Here is a 21,657-nt window from a genome sequence, read left to right as displayed (position 1 = left end):
AAGCGCGCTTTACCCAAAGGGAAGACCCGCCGTGGCAGTGCCGGAAATGACAGGGATCTTTTGTTAGGCGAAAGAGCCTGAAACACAAATCAAGAGGCACCAACGAAGCCGTCCACTAGCAACACAGACGGTTCGCTGCACGTCAGGCTCCTACCACACTACATACCACACTACCACACCTCCCAATAACATCACCATTTGCGGGCAAATGGCTTCAATCCGCTGAACAGTCATCCTCTACGTCTTCCTTTCATACTCATCGCCATGCAAAAGGAAAGCAGGAGCCTGGCCAGAAGACTTAATTTCTTGAACATCATCTGACCTACCACCAATTTCTCATTTGCTACAACCCTCGGCCGAGTCGTAACAGTTCGGTAAGCGACTATCGACGTCGCAATTGCCTCCAGTACCTAGACGTTTCATTACTCGGACCACATCGGATTCACGCCCTTAACAGACATTCAAAAGAGGCCGGAGGGAGACTATATACCGAGCGAACCAGCAAATCAGTCAAGAGAAAGGACAGATTCAGATCGTGGAGCGCAAGGACAGCTGCTGCCAGCATCGTCAAAATATCGTTTTCCATTGGACTACGCCTTGTACGTACCTGAATCCTTTTTATTGCAGACGCGGTATCATCTAGGTCATGTGGGGGCCACATGCACAATGACACCTTGCAAAGGAGAGTTTCGATGGCAGTCATCGACAGATACGAGTCAAACGTCAGAGCCGCCTGCTCATGTCATACGTGTGCTATAGAGAAACGCTCCCTTCATTTCTGCAGTCTACCATACCACCTTCGCTGCCTGGCTTGAAAGCCATAGAGCGTCCTGCCCCGACATCGTAAATCGACTAGGTGGGTATCAATCCTCAGCTTTGCGCAAGAACTATATACTGCAGCATTAGTAAAGGTACGGCCCACACGAATGGAACTGAAAGCAGGCCCTGCGAGTCAAGTTCTTTGTTGCGATTATTCCTAGCCTCGACAATATTTACTTCTGGCTAATGCTGATTCTCCATCAGCTAGGAAACCTTGTTGTCCTCACGAAACGCCGATTCAACCGTTGAGACCAAACTTGGCTCCATGGTTTTCAACATGTGCTTTCCCAAGTCTGGAGGCAATGTCCTCGCCCGTTCAACGAGTGAAGACAGGAAAAAGAATATGGAGATCGAAAAGATGATTCGGAAAGACAAGAAAACGCAAGCAAGACAAGTCAAAATCTTACTTCTGGGAGCTGGCGAGTCTGGAAAGTCAACAATTTTGAAGCAAATGCGGATCATATACTCTGAAGGTTTTCGTCTGGATGAGCGAAAGGAAGTGCGTCAAGTCATATTCTCAAACATGATAGTCGCATTCAAGATCATTGCAGAAGAGATGCGGGAGCTTGGCTTGGAGTATGAGAACGAAAAATCACAGGTACTTACATAATGATAGTCTCCACGTATGTCTCTATGCTTAATATTGGACCAGGAGTACGAGCGGATCATAGCGTCTGCCGCTGATATCGGTCCTGACGATACGTTTCCAACGCAATGCCAAATGGCTATGAAGGGCTTGTGGGAGGATGAGGCTGTTCAAAAATGCATAAGACGTGGCAATGAATATGCACTCCACGATAATATACAATAGTAAGTTAAAGTTCCAGTGCCTCTTTATTTTGAACTGCTGACAAGTCCTAGCTATTACTCCAACATAGATCGACTGTTCGCTAGAGACTACCTGCCGAGTGATCAAGATGTCCTACGCTCTCGTCTCCGCACAACTGGAATTACTGAAACCCTCTTCGAACTTGGACAGCTCAATTACCACATGTTTGATGTTGGAGGCCAGCGATCGGAGCGTAAGAAGTGGGTCCACTGCTTCGAGGGAGTCCACTGTCTCATGTTTGTCGCTGCGCTAAGCGGCTACGACCAATGTCTGGTGGAAGACAAAACCGCCGTATGTGATTACCTCGGGAGCATCTGTTCTCCTTACAATATACTGACTGACTCTGCCTTATTTCGCAGAACCAAATGCAGGAAGCATTGCTTCTCTTTGAGTCTATAATGAGCCTGACTTGGTTCAAGAGCTCCTCAATCATCCTTTTCCTCAACAAAACCGACCTTTTCAAGGAGAAGATCGCTGAAAAACCCGTCAGCGACTACTTTCCGGATTATACAGGAGCGTCCAATGACGACAAGGCCGCCTCTGAGTACTTTGCAAATAAATTCAAAGCTCTCAACCGCACAGAGGACCGGGAGATATACGTCCACTTCACCAATGCCACAGACACCAATCTGCTGAAATTTACGATGCAAAGTGTGCAGGATACTATAATACAAAGCAACCTCACTACACTGATCCTATGATGACGGACGACGTCTGGATAAGACTGATGGCTTACGACTGGACACTCGAAACATCTCCCTTACGATGCCATACCCTCCGGCGCTTTTTAGGCGTACTCTAATCTCGTTGTCATGTTCCAATTCCTTCTACGCATACTGTTTTTGATTTAGACGAGAGAAGAGGATTCAGCGTTTGCACAGGATGTCTACTTCTTTGTAGATATTTTGGGGCTGGAACATAGCTGAACGCGGGTATCTAAGAGAGGTAGAGCGGCCGGTATGTACATGAAGTGTATCAAAGAGTCTCAAAAATGTCTATTCCTCGTAGACAAACATCGCGAGTAGATGTAAGGGCTAGAACCTGCCGAGATTCGCCTTGGTTTGACATGACCACCGTAGATCGCACCGCAAAACGGTCTTTGCCATAAATCTCTTTATGCCAGATTTTTTATGCCACATTACACCGAAAAAGGCATGACTGAATATCTTTCTGCTTTACTGTGAACGCATCGATATGCTGTCGCTTTACTCGAGCGAGTTCGTTCGCCGAAGTACCTGGACATGCCTATCATGCTCCGCCCTTTCCAGAACATCCCAAACCCTGATAGCAAGCCCACCAAATAAATTACCAGCACACGACCACCAGCGCAAACACTCATCCTCGAAGACCCCAAGTCCGCCCAAAGATGAGACCCGGGCCATCACTACTCCCTCTGAAGCCCCCAGCAAAGATGCTAAAGCCGCGGTCAAGGAAGGCATAGAGAAACGCCCCAACACCCGTATCAGCAAACGGAAGTCGAAAGACAGCATCCAAGACACGGCGGGGAAGAGCAGTAATGAGTTGACATTCAATCTGCCAAGTGTGCCCACGACGAACCACTTGCATGCCGTTGGTATGACTTTCCATCCTTTGCGGTTGATAAGCGCCTGGCTAACAAGGGCCTAGATGTTCACATGTCAAACTTCTTCTCATTACACAGGCCCATATCCGTCACAATGCCTATACCGCCAGAGTCTTCTGCTGCTGCCTTTTCTTCGATCTTTGACCCAAAACCGATCCCGAAGCACAAACCGACCAATGTTATCTACACCCTCTCATCCGCCGTCAATACACTCGAGAATACTGCCTCGAGCACCCAGAACCAGAACTCCCAGCCAATGACACAAGAAGAAGTCGATCTCCGTGCTGCTGTCACTCAGGCCTCACACTCCAACGCTCACCCCTCTCCTCACCATCTCGACTTACCAGCTAAAACCTTTCACCTTAACCTGCAAGAGCTTGTCAAGAACTTCCGGCCCTACATGAGACCACTACCTCCCGTTCCGATGGACTCTGCTCTCCCCGAAGGAGCCCCACGGAAGACTTCTGAGCAAGCCGAACTCCAATCCGAATCAATCGTCACGCAAAAAACCTTCACCACGACCCTCACTATACAAGAAAGCACGTACCGTAGCGGCCGTAAGTCCTACGAGTCGCACACCACCCCTATCGTCGAAGGCCCGAGCTCTTCTGCAGGAGAAAGGGAGAAAGAGGTATATTTGCCACCTGCACCCCGCGGCCAGCCATTCCTGGGACGGATGCGGGAAAGGCAGTTACAGTACATGGATAGGTTAGGTGATGGCGAAATATGGCAGGTTATCAGCGTGAAGAGGCAACGGAAGTTGAAGATGAAGAAGCATAAATATAAGAAATTAATGAAGAGGACGAAGAATCTGAGGAGGAGGTTGGATAGGACATGAGAGCTTGGATTGGTCGTTGACTTGCGTGGCATGGAATGGCACTATGTAATGCTCGTCATAGAGGTAAAGAGGACTGCGTGGTGCTTTCCCGCGCAGCTACAGAATGGCTTGATACGACTTTCTTATTGATTTCGGCATTTATTGTGTTCCTTCATAGGGAGCTGGTATTTGGCGGGAGTTGAGCGACTCTTTCATGCCGCGACCTAGGAGCCCTGGTGTCTAAGTCAACCTGACCAGCTACTGTCACTTTCTCGCAGAATGGATAGAGATCGGTAGTCATGCTTCCGGGTGGAAACAGCAATCTTCCTGCTCGAAAAGGCTTAGAATGGCAGAAGAGTGCAAGCGAGAGGGACGTGATACATGTACACCCCCCAAATCTTTCGGCCACGATGGGTGCCAGACCCGGCGCACTTCAACTGTATCTTTAGGGGCACTTTCCGGTAACCAACGAATAATCTACCCCTTTGCTCACTTCACTTGACCGTTAACCCCCAGAGGATTAGTCTGGTTAAAGAGCCAGCGCAACGAAAGAGTGCAGGAGCGAGTGTGTACAGGAAGGGGCCCCCAAAGGGACAGAGGATCGTGTTCACGAGTGACGCACTCTGTAGGTAGCAAGATACGTGTGCCCGGAGACAGTACCCGGAAGCTGTACCCTAGACGTGCTACCAATTTGAGGAGGGAGGTGTACATGTATCACGTCCCAAGCGAAAAGACTGGTATTTTACTAAAAGAGCCAGCTTCCCAGCCCCTTATCTACCGCATCAATCTAATGCACAAACAACGCCAAAAAGACGTATTCCACTTCCACTTCCCCTTTCCCTCCCGCTACTACCGCAATCCTCTCCTTGTTTTCATACATAGTGGTGAAGGTGATCGAGGGCCGAATCGGTGTCAAGAGTTCTCCATTGTCATACTGAGCGAGTCTTTGGTTATTTGACTATTTGCAGACAACATCCTGCGTGCCCTTGGAGTTCATTAGTAGGGCAACGATCAACCCATACAGACCCAACACTTCGGCAAAAATGAGGATCAGGATCATGCCGACGAAGAGTCTGGGCTGCTGAGCGGTACCACGGACACCTGCGTCACCAACGATGCCAATTGCGAAACTAGGCATCAGAGTAAGCATGTTTCCGCGCGACGGTACTGGAAGGGAAGGCAGTTAAGGCAGCAGCAAGAAATGTGCATACCCAGCAGCAAGACCAGCCAAGCCGACACTAAGACCGGCACCTAACTGGATGAAGCCGGTGTAAAGGGCCATCTCTTGCTTCAAGCCATCGGAGATGAGGACGGATACAACGAGGCCGTAGATACCGATGATACCAGCCATGATAACGGGGACGATATCTGTCATGATATTCAGCAACCTGTTGATGTGTATTCAATCAAGCCATTGTTCTTGGAAGAGGCGTACTCTTGACAATCAGATCAGGTCGTAGAACACCCATTGCTGAGATACCGACACCGGATTTAGCCGTTCCGTAGGCAGCGCCAAAGCAGGTGAAGACGATGGCGGAGGTGCATCCCATCGCACCGAAAAAGGGCTGTTGTGCGATGTTAGCTTTCGCCGTCTTCGACCTTACATGGATGGCAAGGAATCCCAACAGAGCCCGGGCTTCGCTGGCTTGAGGGTCGGACAGAGTACTAACAGCATATACGGGACTGTTGGGATGTGTGTGTCAGCCCCAATGGTTTCAAAAGCATACGTCTGCAGGCATGGGGTCGTAGGAGGGGTGCAAGCTCCATAAAGCTGGTTGCCCCACGGACAGATAGGCAGAAAAAGGGATGAGGTCCACGACTTACCAAAGATCTGAAGACATCTTGAGAGTTGTGTAGGGAGGTTCCTTGGGCGCAAGAAGAAGGCGAGTATGGACAGATTAGTCGAGCGACTGTGATGAACGGTGGATGGTTGGCGATCGATATGGTGACGATCTAAAGATTGAAGACGTTGACGCCGTCCCTCGGTCTGAGCTAATATCAAGTCACGTGATGCTGGACGATCTTAGCGCCGATCAGATTTGAGCCGAGAATTCGAGCTTCACGAAGTCAAGAGTTTTTACATTTTTAAGAACAGTGCAAAGGGCGAGCCACGGCAGTGAACCCTTTGCATCTTACTCAGAACCCCGGCGCATACCACCGTTACTGTCCAGGCCTCTTCCTATCTTTTCGAAGAGCAAACCCTGTGCACCTTATTCAAAACCCCCGGCGCATACCACTACTACTGTCTAACCCTCTTCCAACCTTCTCAAACAGCAAACTACGGACAGCTGGAGCTCTCGCAATGACGGACCAGTCAGCTGGTATGCCCTCCTCTTCTACACGTTCACTATATTTGCTAATGCTTGTGCAGCTTGGCCGGTACCTTCATTCCTGTCCCAAAACACTCCCCACCATTGATATAGTTGATACTGAATACTGGGTTTCCAGTTAGCAGGGTCGTCGCTCGCGCAGGAAATATTGGATCTGGTGCAGCAGGCTTCGCATTACCGTGAGTATGCTTCCTTCTCCGAGTGGTCCTCACCTCGAGAAGCATACACCGAGTCGGAGGATATTTTGGCAGTCTTATATCTCGTGAAAGCTGTGTTGTGCATTCTATGCCGTTACGTACAGCAAAGAGGCTAACTCGAAAATCGTCTAGGCCAACTCAAGAAAGGGTATCTATACTTTACCCTTTTACGCTTCAAGAGTAACACGTTGACAATATCCAACACGCAGAGCCAATGAGGCTACAAAGACTTTGAACAGAGGCACATCAGAAATTATTGTTTGTCACACCATGTACAGACATCAGAGGATGGCGCCTAACCAAAGAAAATAGGTTCTCGCTGCAGATACTGCTCCACTCGCTATCTTGCTACATCTACCGCTATTGTGTAAGTAATCGTGGTGAGGTGCTTTGTTGCCATGCACTGACCAGCCGATAGGTGAAGATAAAAATGCAAGTGACTGTCCTTAAACGAACAGCTAGTGGATACTAATCTACAAAAGGTCCCGTATGTATACGTGCCTTCTAAGACTGCCGTAAGTGTGCATCTTGAAGCAGTCCTTTGAGAAAAAAACGCTGACTTCGACATTTTCTAGTTGGGAAGGGCTTGTGGTATGTACAATCTTGAAGCATATCCTTCCATTTCAGACTGCTTTTCGACTGCTCCTTTGAGCTGTCTCATTGCTCGAGATTTGCCTTGAAGGAGGACTGCTAAACCCGAACTATCTATAGGAGTCTCGAGGGCCGTGATCAGCGCAAGTATGAGATGTTACCTCTTTGATCAGAACGCTGGAATTGCGGGAAGTTGACGGAGAAGTAGGCATCACCACGAACGAGGCTAGCGACCTCATGGGTCAGATACAATCGTTGAAAGACAAAGTGGAGAGACTGATGGTCTGAGGTGGAAATATGGAGCTGCGTGGAGTATCAGCTTTTTCGTTGGGTGTGACGAGGCTGATGTTCGTGATACAAAAGGTTGTGATGATCGGATGGCATATGTAGTGGAGTTGACTGGCCACGAGGTACCGAGATTAAGTCGTACGTTGGCAGGACTAAACCATTGACCATTGGGTTGAAGAATTCTATAATTGGGAGCCTCGGCTTTTGCCTGCCTCTATCCCGGAGCGTTCGTTAAGTCTGGAGGGCTTCATCCTGATGAAGCAAATATGCTATGATTAAATGCCTTCACAAGCCATTATACTGAATCTGTTCTGTCCTTTCACTTACATCTTCAACAATTCCCCATCTTCAACATCTCAAAACTGCCCTAATATCTTATCACTCCAGCGTGACACCTACCAGCGACCGCCCCGATTCCTGTCTGACATCTCCGATTTTCCCAAGGCTCACTGTACTTCTTCTTGAACCAAATATCAACCATCCTAGCTATTACGACCAAGTAGAGTCCCTCAGACGTATCCACACCACCGTGGGCGTTTCAAGTCGGCTCGAAACAGCTGTTTGTCCTCATGCCCTACAACACATTGCACCACCCAATTGCGAGGATTGTTGCAGCTTGACAAACCCTCCCGATTACCCGTTTGGTGTGTTCCCCATAACGATTGAGGTACTGTCCGACTACTGGCGTCTTCCAGTGGGCGCGAAAGAAGAAAAACCTGCGGGATGAGATGTTAAGAAAGAACCTTAGCATCTTCTATACAGAGACCGGTATCCTCAATGAACAAGGTCAACAACTTAAGTATGTATATTGCTTTAATGAACACCCCTTAGCAGGATCTTTCATATTTTGAGTCAGTCCGCTAATTGCTGACCCGCTTGAGAGCATTCGAGTGGTGGGCTCGCACAATGTCAATAAATACCTGGACCGCTGTACAAATGCTTCCCGGTCAAACCCTTGCTGCTTGCCCCAAGAACGCAAGCTGCTATCGGAATGTTGCCATTGCTGCTGTTTTTCAAGTGGGAGCTAGCCAGTACAAAGATATCGAAGACGGGCATGGCAATTGCCTTGGTGCGAGTGGATGTTTCCTTTTCGTACACACCAGAGGCAAAGACCTTTCTGCGCGTCCACCGCCCTGTCTACTACAGTTATCAACTGCTGTTTGAAGGCGGCGTTTTCCTGCTCAATGAAACTGGTAATTGCTCTCTGGATACGGTCCAAGTTGCTTGATTCGACACGAGTTGAGATTGGCCAAATATTGAGCCGATATAGTTCTTTGAAGACATAACCGGCTCTAACCTGAATGATCTCGGACAATAAATTTCTAGGGCTGTCCTGAAAGAATCGAGCCATGATGTGTTCCACCGCTGAAGAAAGGTCAAGTAGACCAGACTTGCGATCTTGGTCGATTGATGCTTTATAGAAAGAAGGATAGTTAGTACTGAACAGGTCTGGGTTTTGCCAACTTAGGGGGTCGACAGCCAGCTTACCGTACAAGCCCTGAGGAAGCAATGTAAAAAGCTCATCTATTGTATCACGCGAACGCTCGACCGTGTCGTACTGTATCATGTTACGAGAGCTGGTCCAGAAATTCTCTTGGTTATCGAAAGCATACGCGAGGGCCAGCAAGGTTCCGTAGCCTCCAGGTGTTTCGGAGCCTAAGCGGGCATGCAACCATAGCTCGCTCCAGGGATTGAACGCTAACCCAGCGTCATACTTGTCGCAAAAAGGTGCCATATCCCTGAGCTGATTGAACGAAGGACCGGGTTGCTTGCCATGATATTCTCGGAAGTGAACGATGTGACAAAACTTGGTGACTGCCTCGGGATCATCCTCTGGAAGATAAATCTCTGGAGGATTTGAAGAGGACAGAGAGGTACCCTCCAAGAAACGACGAGGACTGAACATCGCAGCCAAGACAGGCGAGGCTAAGCTGAGTACCTTAGACGAAGCTCGGATCGATCTCTGATTGTCGCCAGAGCCGATGACCAACACCAGGTCACCTGCGGGATCAGCATCGATCTTCGTGGCTTGCGCCGGCGTCAATGAAGGGTCTGCCATGATTGTGGATATCGAGGAGATGATAGATGGGTGTGCGGGAAAGGAGGAGAGGATGTCTGTCTGGTATATTTATAAGGTTGACTTCACCGGAAATATGTGTCACAAAGCAGAGATCTTGGCGAATGCGAGAGCAATGGGTCACGACTGTGTTGATGGCGAAGATGGAGTAAGTCGGTTGTGTTGCATTCACCCTTCTTCCTCCTTCTCTTTCCTTCTCTCGGATCCAACAAACCGATGGAGGAATTCTCAACACTCTTAAGTCTCTAACCATGTGACCATTCCAGTCTATTGAAACTCGGCAAGGATGTCTTCCCTAAGCACGCACAGTGGTAAGTCGGATAGCCACCAAACACAATCACCTTACTCAAAAAATTCACTCCACCGTGCCTCTGGAAACGGAAACTTCTCACCATCGTCCATCACCCATCACCATGGACCATTCCGCAGGAACGCCATCGGATTTGTTTCCACTTGACGATGCTGATCTGGCCGGCGAATTTTGTTGATACTCGAAACAGATGAAGATGGAAGACCGACCCAGTCGTCGATTCGAGTATCTTCCAAAGTGCTGAGCCCGGCTTCACCCATGTTTGCAGGAATGCTGAGTCCCAAATTTGGCCGAGGGTCAAGCTCTCGTAGACGCGACTTCACCGGATACTCCGTCAATCTCCCTTCCCAACGACAACTCAGAAGCCATGATCTGACTGTGCAAGGCTCTTCTTCATTTTAAACAGGACCTCACCGCTGATATTAACTTCTCACTCTCGAGAGAGTTAGCTTGTCTCTGCGACAAATATGATCTAGTTGGCGCACTCAACCAATGGAGTCATGCGTAGTTGCAGAAATGGCCTGGCTCCTCACACGGCATTAAAAGTCATGCAGAAATGGTCTGGATCTCGTAAGCTTTAGACAACGAAGAGTATCTCTGGCGCAGTTCGAGAAACCTTATGCTGTTCAATAGAATGGAGGATCGTACAGCTTTTCAGAACGAACCAGACTACCGTGCTCCCTGCCAGACTCCTTTGTAGGTGTCTTATTCCCAGCTTTGCGTTCGACAACATCACTTGCAATTATCGATTAACAACGCGGCGTTTAGACCGCATTAAGAAAAGATCTCGAAGCCATTTTGGTTGAGCTTCGCAAGACTTGCCGGGACATCATGGCTCCTCTGCTCGAGCATGAGTGTGTTGCCGTAAAGAACCACAATCGATACATAAACTATCAGGCTTGCGACCATCTCACCAACATTAGATATTACTCCGTGCAGCTCAGCAAGTCTGGCCTTTGGCCAATTGCCCAAAAGTGTCACAAGACAAGCATTATCGCCTTATCAGCTGGGCTGTCGAAATTCCAGGAGTACTGGGACGGGGACGTCACGCAGGGCTCCTACGGTAAACATTGCAGCAGTCCCAACATTGACATCAAGCAGCTCACCGAGCAAGCTGTGGAAGAGGCTACTGAATAAATCAAAGGGCTGTGTCTCAATTGTGTCAAGCACCATAGGAGATACACCAGAGAGAATCCAAATTGCCGCAACTCCAGAAGACAGGCATGCGAAGGGTAGTGCTGAAGGGATGGTGGTCGCTATTTAGATTCTGCAACTTCAAGGCAACAAGGTTGCAAATGACTGTCCGCAAAAGACACGACTGAATTCGAGCCCAGAGCATGCAAAGGGTGAAAATGTGGAATGCCTTGTTCGAGTTCGAAGGCTGCAAGGAGAGGATGGCTTAGCAAGAGAAACTGGCAAGGACAAGATAACGAACCATTTGCTCTTCGCAATTGAAAAACTCTATCCCTACCACGCTGTTCGCAGCATTGATTCCCGAACACTCATGAGGTTATCATAACCCACAATAGAATACCCAGACTCCGACTCCAACTCCAAGCCCTTCACCAACCCCACGTTCCCGGGCCCCCCTTCACCCTCCCCTCGATATCACCCGTGACCCAACCCCCGTAGAAGTCCCCCGGCTGCGGCTCCACTTTCTCCCCATCCACATAGCAATCCCAGGGCTCGGCATACAACGAAATATACCCCTTGATCGCCTCGAACCCCTTCGTAGGGGCTTCATAACTCCAGGCTCTGTTTCTGACGACCTCTTTGTCGCCGTCAGGGGATTGGAGGTTCCAGTACGTAGCGCGCCCTTTCCATTCGCAGAAGGAGGTGTGGGGGGAGGGGTGGAGGGGAAGGGTGAAGGCCGTCACGGGGAGATAGTAGGCTGAGAGAGATCAGTAATCGGGACCTTAGGCAGTTGTCGACTCGGAAGGTGTACTAGGAGGATGTGTCGTTTCAAGGACCCAGTACGCGTCTTTGGTATCAGCGATTGTCTGGTCCCGCCATTTGACCTGGAGATGGCGGGGTGTCTTTTCGAGGAGGGGTGGTCGGGGGAAGTTGTGCACGTTGAGTTTGGGCTTTGGAGGCATTATCGTGAGTGGATTGAAGAGACTGGGTTCAAGTAAGAGGTGGAATAGCACAAGGGTTGCGGAAAGGATGAGTAGGATCGAGCCGCTTGTAACCGTCATCAAATCAACTTGGCTTTACTCTAAATTGATCCAAAGACGGTAGAGTAAACCATCTACTTTGTAATGCTATGAAAACGGATGTCCGGTCACTCAGAGGCATTCGAAGATGTGCATGCAATCCCGAGCGCAATCTCTATCTCCATTGGACCATTCCCCCAATGACACTCTCCAGGTCTTCCAAAACCCCTTCCGACAGATTCTTATGATCGGTTCGAAGACGTCCTAGCAGCTCCGCCCATCATTTGGTCTAGCACATCAATGAAAAAAAAATCTTGGAGATTCGGAATGAGGCCATCACGTCGCTATGTATTAAGTAGCAATCAAAAATTCGGCGTTTGATGTTCGACTGAGCTATGACTCTAGACAACTAAAACGCTGTCATAACAAAAGATGGCTAGTATCGTACATGGTATAAGTCAAAGACAATAGAAAAGAAAGAGCGAGCAATAATGTGCCATAAGAAGTGAAAACGACAACGCGAAGGAGACTCATACCCGCTATGCCCAGTACTATCATTGATCAGGTGATTCGAGACACTGGTGACCGAACCGAAACCCGTCCTACCATGCAGTATGTAGACAATAATCATACTCGTGCAGTCATTACATCTCATTCCATCTCAAGGCTACATATTCATCGGCGGTGTCCTTCCATTACCCCTAGCCGACCGTGGCGATCCAGAGCTCTCAAGATGATTGAGTCCAGGACTAACGAGGATCTTCCATTTGGCCGTATCCCTGACATCCTCATCAACCCCTGGGTGCGTCCCCTGCAACCTGCCTGCAATTTCTCTGGCTTTCTGCGGACCTAGTCTCTTCGAGAGAAGGGAATCAGATCGAGTGGGCAGCTCAGGTCTAGCTGGAGCTCTCTTTTGTGCTGTTCGAGTTGGGCTCTCGGCAGCTGATATTGGAATTGAGGGGTAGGTGACTCCGCTGCGATGAGGGGATCTCAGAGCTGGAGACTCAGCAACGGGCGAGAGAAATTTGCGGGCAGCTGGGGCTTCATCTTCGTCTGCGTCTTCGAAGCTGGTCTCTGACCCGTTGGAGAAACGTGTGAGTTTGCTGCTGGAGTTACTTTGCTTTCTTCGGGGATCCTTGCGGCTGTGGGAGCGTTCGATCGCTGCCAGGTAGTGCTGTTCGATTGGTGGTGGCGGCGGAGGATAAGGCTTTGGGAGACTCGGTTGCTGTGTCCTTGATGGCGCCGGTCGCAGTCCTCTGGCACTCGGTGATTGCTGTGCTGGAACTGGTTTACGGACAATGTCAATTGGTGTAGTCCACGCTCCTGGGAAATTTCTGGGGACTGGGCGAGATGAGCCTGGAGACCGTGGTCGAGACGCTTGCACATACGGATATATATTCGGCGGGGGTGAGCGATTGAAATCATCATAGAATGGATCCGACAGACTTCTTTGCCGGCTAGATCCAGGTTGGAGGTGGGCTTGGCTTGTGTCCATGTTGCTGGGAAATCGAGGGCTGTATTTCCCGTGAGGCGGATTGGCTTGTCGTGGAGCGGTAGGCCCGGATGGTCTGAGGCCTGCAGGTGCCGAGCTGTTTCGTGGAGTTACACGCAGAGGTGGAGGAAACAAGCTGTAGATTGGTTTATCGGGGAGTAGTTGTGAGGATGTTCGGTGGCTTGCTGGGGTAACCGGGTCGATGGGGGAATGGTTCGATGATTTTGAGGGAGGCGGATGTACAGCAAGTGCGATCTCCTCCTCCGGATCCATACTCCTCTGATATCGATTCCAACCATCGTCGCTAGAGCTGGCGGGAGTAACTATTCTCAGCTCTCTGCGGGGTGGAGGTGCAGCTACAACTGCAGGGGGACTGCTAGGCTGAGGATGATTTTCAAACTCTCCACCACCAATGGCAGCCATGTCAGGCGTAGTCTCCTGACTGTCTATGATCTTGTCACCACCAAAAGACCAACCACTGTGCCGGTTACGATGCTTTCTCCGAAGGCAAAAAACAAGGAAACAAAGGCCAAATGCAATGGCAGCGGCACCAACACCAGCAACCGTAACGCCTGCGATCTGGGGCTTTGTAAGGATAGGCTTTGCCGCTGCCGCTGCCGCTACGGCCGAAGATGAAGTTGCGGCTGCAACTGACATCGTAGAAGAGGTTGATGTTGTAGTAGGGGTAACATTTAGTCCAACGCCACCAGATGCAACCTTTGTTGTTCGAGCATAGTCTAAAGAAGATGTGGACTTAGGAAAAGGTGAAGGTGATCCTGTCGCTGTAGCAATTATTGTATTGGTCCCCAACGCCGCGCTTGATGCACCAGGAAAAACAGACCCCGAATCAGAATTGTAAGAAAAATTGTTGCTGTTCGTTAGAGTCGCTCTGACCCCGCCAGTCGCAGATACGATGGTCGTTGAAGTTGCGGTAAGTGTAGAATGTGTGTTTGGTTTGGCTCCTTGAACGGTCGCGCAAACCTCGTAGACCTGGAGGGCAATCGAATTGTCAAAATCATAGTCCGGGCATTCGGAGTACAGGCACTCAAGCCCGCCTTCACCAATGGTCAAGCCGGATGCGCTACTGCTAATACATAAACAGTCGGAGTCTGGAGGTGTCCCACAGGACGAAGAAGGGAAGTTGGTGGTAATGAATGACACGAGGCACTCTTGGGCGCAGGGGGGTATTACTTGGGCAAGAGTTGGTGTCAAAGATCCCATAGAGGCTGGGCCAGCCAGTGTCCAGGGTATGAGAAGAAAATGAAGAAAGGAGCCTAGGAAAAAGGCCATGGATATGCCGTGAAAGAACTGCATTCATATTAGCTACCGAGGAGGGATGATACTGAAAGACGTAGGGGATCGGCAGGGTGGTAGATGAAGTAAAGAAGCAAGGGTGGTGACGAAGTGCAAGAGGCTTGAGGAGTCCGACGTGCATATGTGGGAATGGCAGAGTGCGTGACTGATCATGGCTGTGTAGCGTCTATACATAAAGCTTAGGGGGAAAAATAACTGACCTGGAAAAACTGCGGAATACCACCAAGACATGAAGCCAGCTCCTATGCAATGCAAAATGACGCAGAATGAACGTTTGGCAGGAAATGTCAATGAAATGGAGAGAAGATGAAAATGACAAGAAAGAAATGAAGAAGGAGAAACAACGAAACATGAGAACTGCAGAGGCAGGCGCCCATGATCTATCTATCTTTTTGTTGTCTTGACCATAGGAGAGGGGCAGCATTGGAGTCATCAGGGTAAGCTAGTTAAGGATAGTAGGCGAGTACCCATTGATAGATCTGAAGGTAAGCGCTTAGATCAAGGGAGTTAATGTCGTCCAACAGAAGACGACTCTGTGACATGTTCTGGAGTAAGAGAATGTGGAAAATGAATGGTTGAGAGTGCCTGCCTCTGCCTGCCTGCTTGCCTGCGTGCCTGCACACAAGTGTGCCGAGTGCCCCTCATCAGCGAAACGCCGACGTGGGCGCGTATAAATAGACTATACTATCCCCTTTCCGTCAACGGCTTCTCCCTAAGCCTCAAGAACCTGCGAATCTCACCCATCTAAAGTAAAGTCAATTGTGTAGGCGAAGCTATTGCAAGCCGCAGCGACCATGACAGCAGTATGCTCAATTAACTCGACAATTCTTTGGTGCGATCGTAAAGAGGCTCGCCACAGCTGGTATGCCTTGGAGCATGATCAGAAAAGAATAGGAATTTTCTAAGGGCACGGAACCGGGGAACCTGCACGGAACCTGTGCCTCTTACAATAGACGAGCATTTGATTTGATGATTGTAGGGCGCACCTTTAGCCACAGACCCAGGTCATTGTGAAAACTCGTGATGCGCACATACAGAACTGGACTTGAATATTGACTGATGCTTGAATTCAAGTGCTATGATACACGACGGTCAGACTAGCTAGACCATGCCGGAGAACATAGTATTAAAGAGCAGCGCAAAATGTGCAGGCTGCGTACTGCTGTATTGACAATTGCCTCGGTCGTTCTTCACGCAGCCCGAGTCCTGAATGCAACGCTCTTCCGTAACTGCCGAGCGTCCAATGGGCGTAACGAGAGCGTTCTCGAGGGACTGCTGGTAGTGGGGAACGCGTAAAGGTATGATGACGGTAAGAAACTCCAGATGCCGGGCCGTCACGAAGGGAATGGAACAGGGCCGGAGCCTAGTACTTGAGGATGATGTATCTAGACAGGTGTAAGCGATTGAATGAGAAGGACCGCGGACAGATCGTGTTCATCGAGCACTGAAAGACCGACAGCCAAGGGACTTACAAGGCATGGATAATACCCGGAATGTAACCCAGTATTGTCAGGAGAATGTTGATGAGGAAGTCGGCATTGCAACCGCGCTCGAGGAAGACACCAAGGGGCGGGAGGATGATGGCGAGGATGATCTTGCAGATGTCGCTACAGTCAAGGTAACGTTAGTCATGATACCCATGTACGACTGGACGGACTTTCAGATCAAGCGCGAGGAAAACTGCTGCGGAGGAAAAGCGGCATGACTATTGTCGCTGTCGCGGATGAGAGAGCTCGGTATATACCTTGCAGTGAATGCCATGATGGATGAACTGAGGTCTCGAAGCTTCTGAGATATGATTTGAACGGCTCGAAAGTAGGATTTTTGTGGTTGTGGTGGTTGAGGATGAGTGTGGAAGAAGATTGCGATCGATCTATTTATTATGACATTTGCCTTCAACACGCGGAACTCGGCACCGCCACAGTGGCTGTGCAGTCACGTGGAAGGAGCGGACGTAGCACCGAAGAAAATCTTTGCTCTACAAAGCATGAGTCCAGGTCTATCAAAATCTTTGCTCGATTACCTCCGTATGACTGGCGCAGTGGGCCAGTGAGATCACCGAGACGAAGCCGGATAACAAGGGTACGCTGCCAATTATTACTATTGGCGACGCCAATTATGTGGTCAGTCCCATCCCAGCCTGCTAATTTACATCCATGCAAATGTGCCGATGTTCATATCTCATGACCTCTTGCACCGAACAAACGCCTTGACCAAGCGCAGGGTATCTCTATCCCTTGCCGATGCTCAACTGCCTTCTGCCTTTTCCTTGCCTTTATCCGGATCCAAGTAGCTCTCCGTCTCCGCCTCTTCATACTCTCCGATCAAGTCCGTGACTACAGCTCTTGCTTCATCGAATTCGCCCAGACCTTCAGCAAAAGGCGCCTCCCTTCTATACCCTTCCAGATAGGCGTTTCGTTTCCTCATCTTGTCGTATTGGACGACGATTCGCTTAAAGAGCGTCGCCACAGATGTATGATTTGCCAACATGAGACCTGAGACTCTGTGTGTGTTCTGGAGGTAGGGCGACTTCTTTGTCAATGCGACTTGTATCGATGCAGGACCCCATGGTATGAATGTTGCCAGTTGGCGTTCGCGGATCCGAAGGAGTGATTTGTGCACTTCTGTGGGATCTGCTTCTCCTTGAATGATGTTGAGTATGCTGATATAACAACTTGTCTTGCTCGGTGTCGTTGAGACCATACGATTCTTCGGTTGCAACAGTCGCCGCATCACGTCCAGTACTGTGGTCTTCCGTACCGTCTTTGCTTGCTCTACGTTGTCGCCTGTGAAGGGAGTGTAAGAGGTCATGAGGAAGTGGCATCGCGGCGTTGGAATGAGAGAAGCAACAATGCCAACAAGGTCATTGTGCATATACCCCGGGTAGCGAAGGGTGGTCGTGCTGGCGGACATGACAGTGGAGACGAGCTGGTTCGTTTGCTGGAAAGAAGGCTCTTGGACGTGAAGTCGGTCCGCAGCTATCCTTGACAAAGCGCCGTTGTCGAGCACGACCACCGAGTCCGCATTCTGTATCAGCCGCCGCATAGCGAGCAAGCTGTTGTATGGATTGACCACCACATCTCCGCCTCCTTGTGTGTCCGGAAATACCGAATACGTCTGTATCAGCTTCTTAGGGAATCTGTCGTTCATTCGCTCCAATATGTAGCTGCCCAAACCTGACCCTGTACCACCAGCAATTGAATGAAGGAGCATGAAACCCTGTTGACTACTGTCAACCCTTGTATGTTTCAAAAGAGTCCCCAGACAGACTTACCTCTAACGAGTCGCTTCCATCGGCCTCTCGATCTATCATGTCGAACACCTCCTCTTGCACCGTGTCTCCAGCAGCGTAGCCTGCAGCCCAATTGTTTGCTGCACCACTCCCCTGCGACCCAACAAAGAAGTTCTCCGGATTGTAGATGTTTTTATATGGTCCATTTTGGATACCGTGAATCACCTTCGCGGTAACAGAAACAGATGGTCAGCCTGTCGTTGCATGTCTGGCAAGCGAAACCGGTGCGGAGTTTGACCCACTCGTGGTTCCAAGTCCAATAAGATTGCACGGGGTATGTATCGCGTATCATCGCTCTTGAAACGTATCAGCTGGCGTCAATATGTAGCAATTCTGGGAGCCCCAACCTGGTAGAAAAACACATCCTTCCTATCACCACCTTCTGTCGCAAAGTCTTCCAGATTGCCATCTTGACTGATTCCGTGTTCCAGACATAGCTGCTGCCAGAATTGACTACCGACTGCGACCACATCAGAACAGCGGTTCCAGATACACACGACTCTACATTCACGACGCGTCGGTTCGGGGCGACTCACTGCTGTTGCCGCATTGGCCAGCCTGGATGGTTATGATCTCCCTAAGGTTTCGTCAGCGATGGAGATGAAGAGAGGGTCATCTGCCACAGTACCTAGGCATGGCCAAACATTCTGCAATTACAAAGTGCGCGACACTGTTGGACACCCAAAGTTGGTGTCGCTCCCCCAAACCTCGGCTAAAGTTGAAAGCACAAATTTAAGGTTTGATGTTTTCTATTTTTGATGCACAAGGGAATGCTATCAACCCGTAAATTAACCATGTGTATAAAGAATTTATTACGGTAATTCGCTATTAAATCTTCTTCATGATGAAACTGGCCTAGAAAATGAATAATGGTCCTCGCCGACATTGGAATTGAGACTTTCGGATTTTTTTCTCTCAAAGTATCGTGGGACCTGCATGCTACTGAGACTACAATTCGTTGCCGTTCATCTCTCGTCACTATATTCAACAAGTACTCAAGAGGGAAAAAAACAAGCCCCTATAGCCAAGCGCCAGTGAAGGAGTAGCGCAGCGTGGCTGCCAAGCAAAAGCTCCTCTGCAGCGCAGAAGATGGTGAAGACGCCAATATCGCCAACTTTGGATGCGAGACCCATGCAAGGAGCCGCCGAAGCATGGTGTTGTGTACAGTCGAACCTGAGATACACATGGTAGAAAAGGAAAAGGTATCGTTGATCGCGTGTCATGATCGTGACCGGCTCGCTGCTAGCCCACTTCCCACTCTGCCGCTAGTCTTCCTTACTCCGCTGAGTCCGCTCTTGACTTCTCTGCTCTCTGCACTTCTCCTCACTGGGCTCCCGCGCATCTTGGCGACACCCAAAGTTCCGCTTCCACTGCCACTTTTTGTGCTTCCGGGTGTCTTCGGTCTGGAAGTCTTGTCAGAGGCATGCTCATCGTGGTGGGTCCAATTCTCGACATCTGAAGTCAACTCTTGGAGCGCTTCATCGTCGCCGGCAGTGCTGTATCGCGAGGTTGTAGTTGTAGTGGTGGTGTAGCTGACGGCACGCCTCTTCTCGCTGCCCATTGGCGAACGAGAGCTTGTTCGTCGGCCAAGCACTCGCAGCTCCCACTCCTCTTCATTTTCACCAGGGTCCTGTCGGTGGCTGCGCATCTCCACGATCTGATTGCCTGGATCTTCGACCACGGTATTGTCGTTGAAAGCCGCTGATGCTGCTCTTGCATACGGATGATGACGGGAATCCATCCTGCTGGTCTTCCTTGGCTGTCCTGGAGTGGGGGCTGGAAGGTTTTCGTCCATGGCATTTGAGGGACCGCTCTCATTGGCTGTGATTTCGCCTAGTGCAGATCGCTTGCCTGACTGGCTCGGGTTGGGTGGTGTCGCAGTCTGACCAATACTGGCATGACTACGGCGGATCGATTTGGTAGGCGTTGAGGGCAGCGCTGCAGCAAGCTTTTCTTTCAAGAGGTCCTCCCACCACCACTCACGGAACGTTCCTTGGTTGAGATGGAGCCAGTGCTGTTGGGGCCCGACAACCATCCCTGGTCGCATAAACCGCATGAAGGCAATGATCTCGTTGGCGGTGAAGCCATAACGGTAAATGAGATATGCTCCGATCAGACAGCCTGTGCGACCTAGTCCAGCTTTGCAATGAACAGCGATGGCCTTCTTCTTAATAGTTATCATCTCATGCGCCAGCCTGATAAACTTCTTGACCATATGTAATGGTGGGCACGTTCCGTCATCGAAGATCATGTCTAAATGATTGATGCCGAGAGCAGTGAAGTACGTGGGCGAGTAGAGTTCGGAGTTCAGACGGACGACGAGTCCGACATTGCGCTTGGAGAAGTGTGAGAGGACATTCTTAAACGGACCTGGGAGACTGCACTTCTTGACGGCTGAGAAGTTGGTAGGTACGGTGGCATATAATGGCGAATCAGGTAGTATCGGAGCTATTGGCTGATGCTGAGGGGATGCAAGCGCAATGAAATTGGGCGTGAGCCAATTGAAATCTCCTTGGTCTACCCTCTCATATCTCTCGTACCTGAAGGCTCATCAGCATTCATTCATCCAATTCGGTCATAGATACTTACTCGTCAAGCCTGAAGTCTCTGAATCCCACCAACCCCTCTTCCTTGGCCTTCCACACACCGTAAACAACATCCTGTACTCCAATGCTGAAGTCCGCTTGGCTGTACCCTGCATCTCGAAAAGGCATCAACGGTGGTTCTGCTTGCGCGATGGGTGCTAGTGCCAGATGTGGTGGCCAATTCTGTATGACAATCATGTAACAAGCCAATAAACAAGCGGCGTTTGCCCTGCTCCTCGAGTCTGGCTTGCTCCAGAACACGACTCCTCGTTCTGCATTGTTTGGGTCTCCCAAGATCTCGTGAAGGAGGACAGCGAAGCGGTAGAGATGTCCGATGTGTAATGGTCCAAAATCGGCATGGAATTTATTATAGAGTAGGTCATCGTCGACTGTGAAGTAGAAGGGAGGATGTACTTTGGGGCCTGATGGTACTGGCGTGGATTGATGTGATGATTTGGAGGAGCGCTTTGAAGGCGATTTGACAGGTGTCGCTGGATACGGGAATGGAGTGTGCTCGTTGGGAGGATGAGTATAGGATGCGAGGTAAACTCGGTCTGTGGGGCAATGTCAGCTTACATGTACGATAACTGTTACTAGTACGCCGGCAGCGAGCCCATCGCTGGCTGCAGCTACCTACTCTGGATGTACTCGATCACCTGTCCATAGCTTGTTGTACCCATAGCTGGAGCAACAGGTGCTCTTGCCGCCTGGTGCGACATGACGACAGGGCAGTCGCCGACCAACTCTGTACGGGAAACTGCAACCGTATGCTCAGAAGATGTGGAGATCTCGCTGGAAATTTGCAGGGGCTATCGTAGTTGCGAAGTTGCGATAGAGGATGAGGGCAGCTGCTTGTTTATTTTGACACTTTAGATGTTTATCTGGACTTGAACAGATAAATGAAGCTCATGGACAGTTTGATACACCAATGCCAGTAATAATAAGCACCTCAAAGATAGGAAGGGATGCTGTCGTCGCAAG

General features: G+C 49.8%; 8 protein-coding genes across 8 annotated transcripts; 3 read left to right on the top strand and 5 right to left on the bottom strand.

Annotated features, from left to right (window-relative positions):
• Positions 1-1,096: 1,096 nt before the first annotated feature.
• On the top strand, positions 1,097-2,349 carry HO133_002172 (uncharacterized protein; the record flags this gene model as incomplete). Its single annotated transcript, XM_037293099.1, has 4 exons — positions 1,097-1,417; positions 1,472-1,629; positions 1,681-1,939; positions 2,008-2,349. The coding sequence occupies 4 exons, from the start codon at positions 1,097-1,099 to the stop codon at positions 2,347-2,349; spliced, it is 1,080 nt and encodes a 359-aa protein (XP_037150752.1).
• A 493-nt stretch (positions 2,350-2,842) lies between these two features.
• Positions 2,843-4,068, top strand: HO133_002171 (uncharacterized protein; the record flags this gene model as incomplete). Its single annotated transcript, XM_037293098.1, has 2 exons — positions 2,843-3,221; positions 3,275-4,068. The coding sequence occupies 2 exons, from the start codon at positions 2,843-2,845 to the stop codon at positions 4,066-4,068; spliced, it is 1,173 nt and encodes a 390-aa protein (XP_037150751.1).
• Positions 4,069-5,005: 937 nt separating this feature from the next.
• HO133_002170 (uncharacterized protein) lies at positions 5,006-5,888 on the bottom strand (the record flags this gene model as incomplete). Its single annotated transcript, XM_037293097.1, has 4 exons — positions 5,006-5,177; positions 5,259-5,415; positions 5,483-5,730; positions 5,872-5,888. The coding sequence occupies 4 exons, from the start codon at positions 5,886-5,888 to the stop codon at positions 5,006-5,008; spliced, it is 594 nt and encodes a 197-aa protein (XP_037150750.1).
• A 461-nt stretch (positions 5,889-6,349) lies between these two features.
• HO133_002169 (uncharacterized protein) lies at positions 6,350-7,453 on the top strand (the record flags this gene model as incomplete). The annotated part of the gene is made up of 11 exons (XM_037293096.1): positions 6,350-6,368; positions 6,419-6,426; positions 6,496-6,556; positions 6,707-6,722; positions 6,784-6,832; positions 6,887-6,941; positions 6,993-7,006; positions 7,057-7,089; positions 7,150-7,165; positions 7,286-7,312; positions 7,374-7,453. The coding sequence occupies 11 exons, from the start codon at positions 6,350-6,352 to the stop codon at positions 7,451-7,453; spliced, it is 378 nt and encodes a 125-aa protein (XP_037150749.1).
• A 1,024-nt stretch (positions 7,454-8,477) lies between these two features.
• On the bottom strand, positions 8,478-9,512 carry HO133_002168 (uncharacterized protein; the record flags this gene model as incomplete). Its single annotated transcript, XM_037293095.1, has 1 exon — positions 8,478-9,512. One exon carries the CDS (start codon positions 9,510-9,512, stop codon positions 8,478-8,480), a length of 1,035 nt encoding a protein of 344 aa, XP_037150748.1.
• Positions 9,513-11,402: 1,890 nt separating this feature from the next.
• On the bottom strand, positions 11,403-11,936 carry HO133_002167 (uncharacterized protein; the record flags this gene model as incomplete). The annotated part of the gene is made up of 2 exons (XM_037293094.1): positions 11,403-11,731; positions 11,786-11,936. The coding sequence occupies 2 exons, from the start codon at positions 11,934-11,936 to the stop codon at positions 11,403-11,405; spliced, it is 480 nt and encodes a 159-aa protein (XP_037150747.1).
• A 724-nt stretch (positions 11,937-12,660) lies between these two features.
• On the bottom strand, positions 12,661-15,341 carry HO133_002166 (uncharacterized protein; the record flags this gene model as incomplete). Its single annotated transcript, XM_037293093.1, has 4 exons — positions 12,661-13,963; positions 14,141-14,793; positions 15,000-15,008; positions 15,267-15,341. The coding sequence occupies 4 exons, from the start codon at positions 15,339-15,341 to the stop codon at positions 12,661-12,663; spliced, it is 2,040 nt and encodes a 679-aa protein (XP_037150746.1).
• A 1,705-nt stretch (positions 15,342-17,046) lies between these two features.
• HO133_002165 (uncharacterized protein) lies at positions 17,047-21,395 on the bottom strand (the record flags this gene model as incomplete). The annotated part of the gene is made up of 9 exons (XM_037293092.1): positions 17,047-18,018; positions 18,074-18,256; positions 18,334-18,387; positions 18,439-18,551; positions 18,628-18,668; positions 18,720-18,738; positions 19,409-20,631; positions 20,681-21,230; positions 21,314-21,395. The coding sequence occupies 9 exons, from the start codon at positions 21,393-21,395 to the stop codon at positions 17,047-17,049; spliced, it is 3,237 nt and encodes a 1,078-aa protein (XP_037150745.1).
• Positions 21,396-21,657: the final 262 nt, after the last annotated feature.

Source organism: Letharia lupina (assembly GCF_014066315.1).
Source record: "Letharia lupina isolate WasteWater1 chromosome Unknown contig_14, whole genome shotgun sequence".
Lineage (NCBI taxonomy): Eukaryota > Fungi > Ascomycota > Lecanoromycetes > Lecanorales > Parmeliaceae > Letharia > Letharia lupina.
This window is presented reverse-complemented; position numbering and strand designations above follow the sequence as displayed.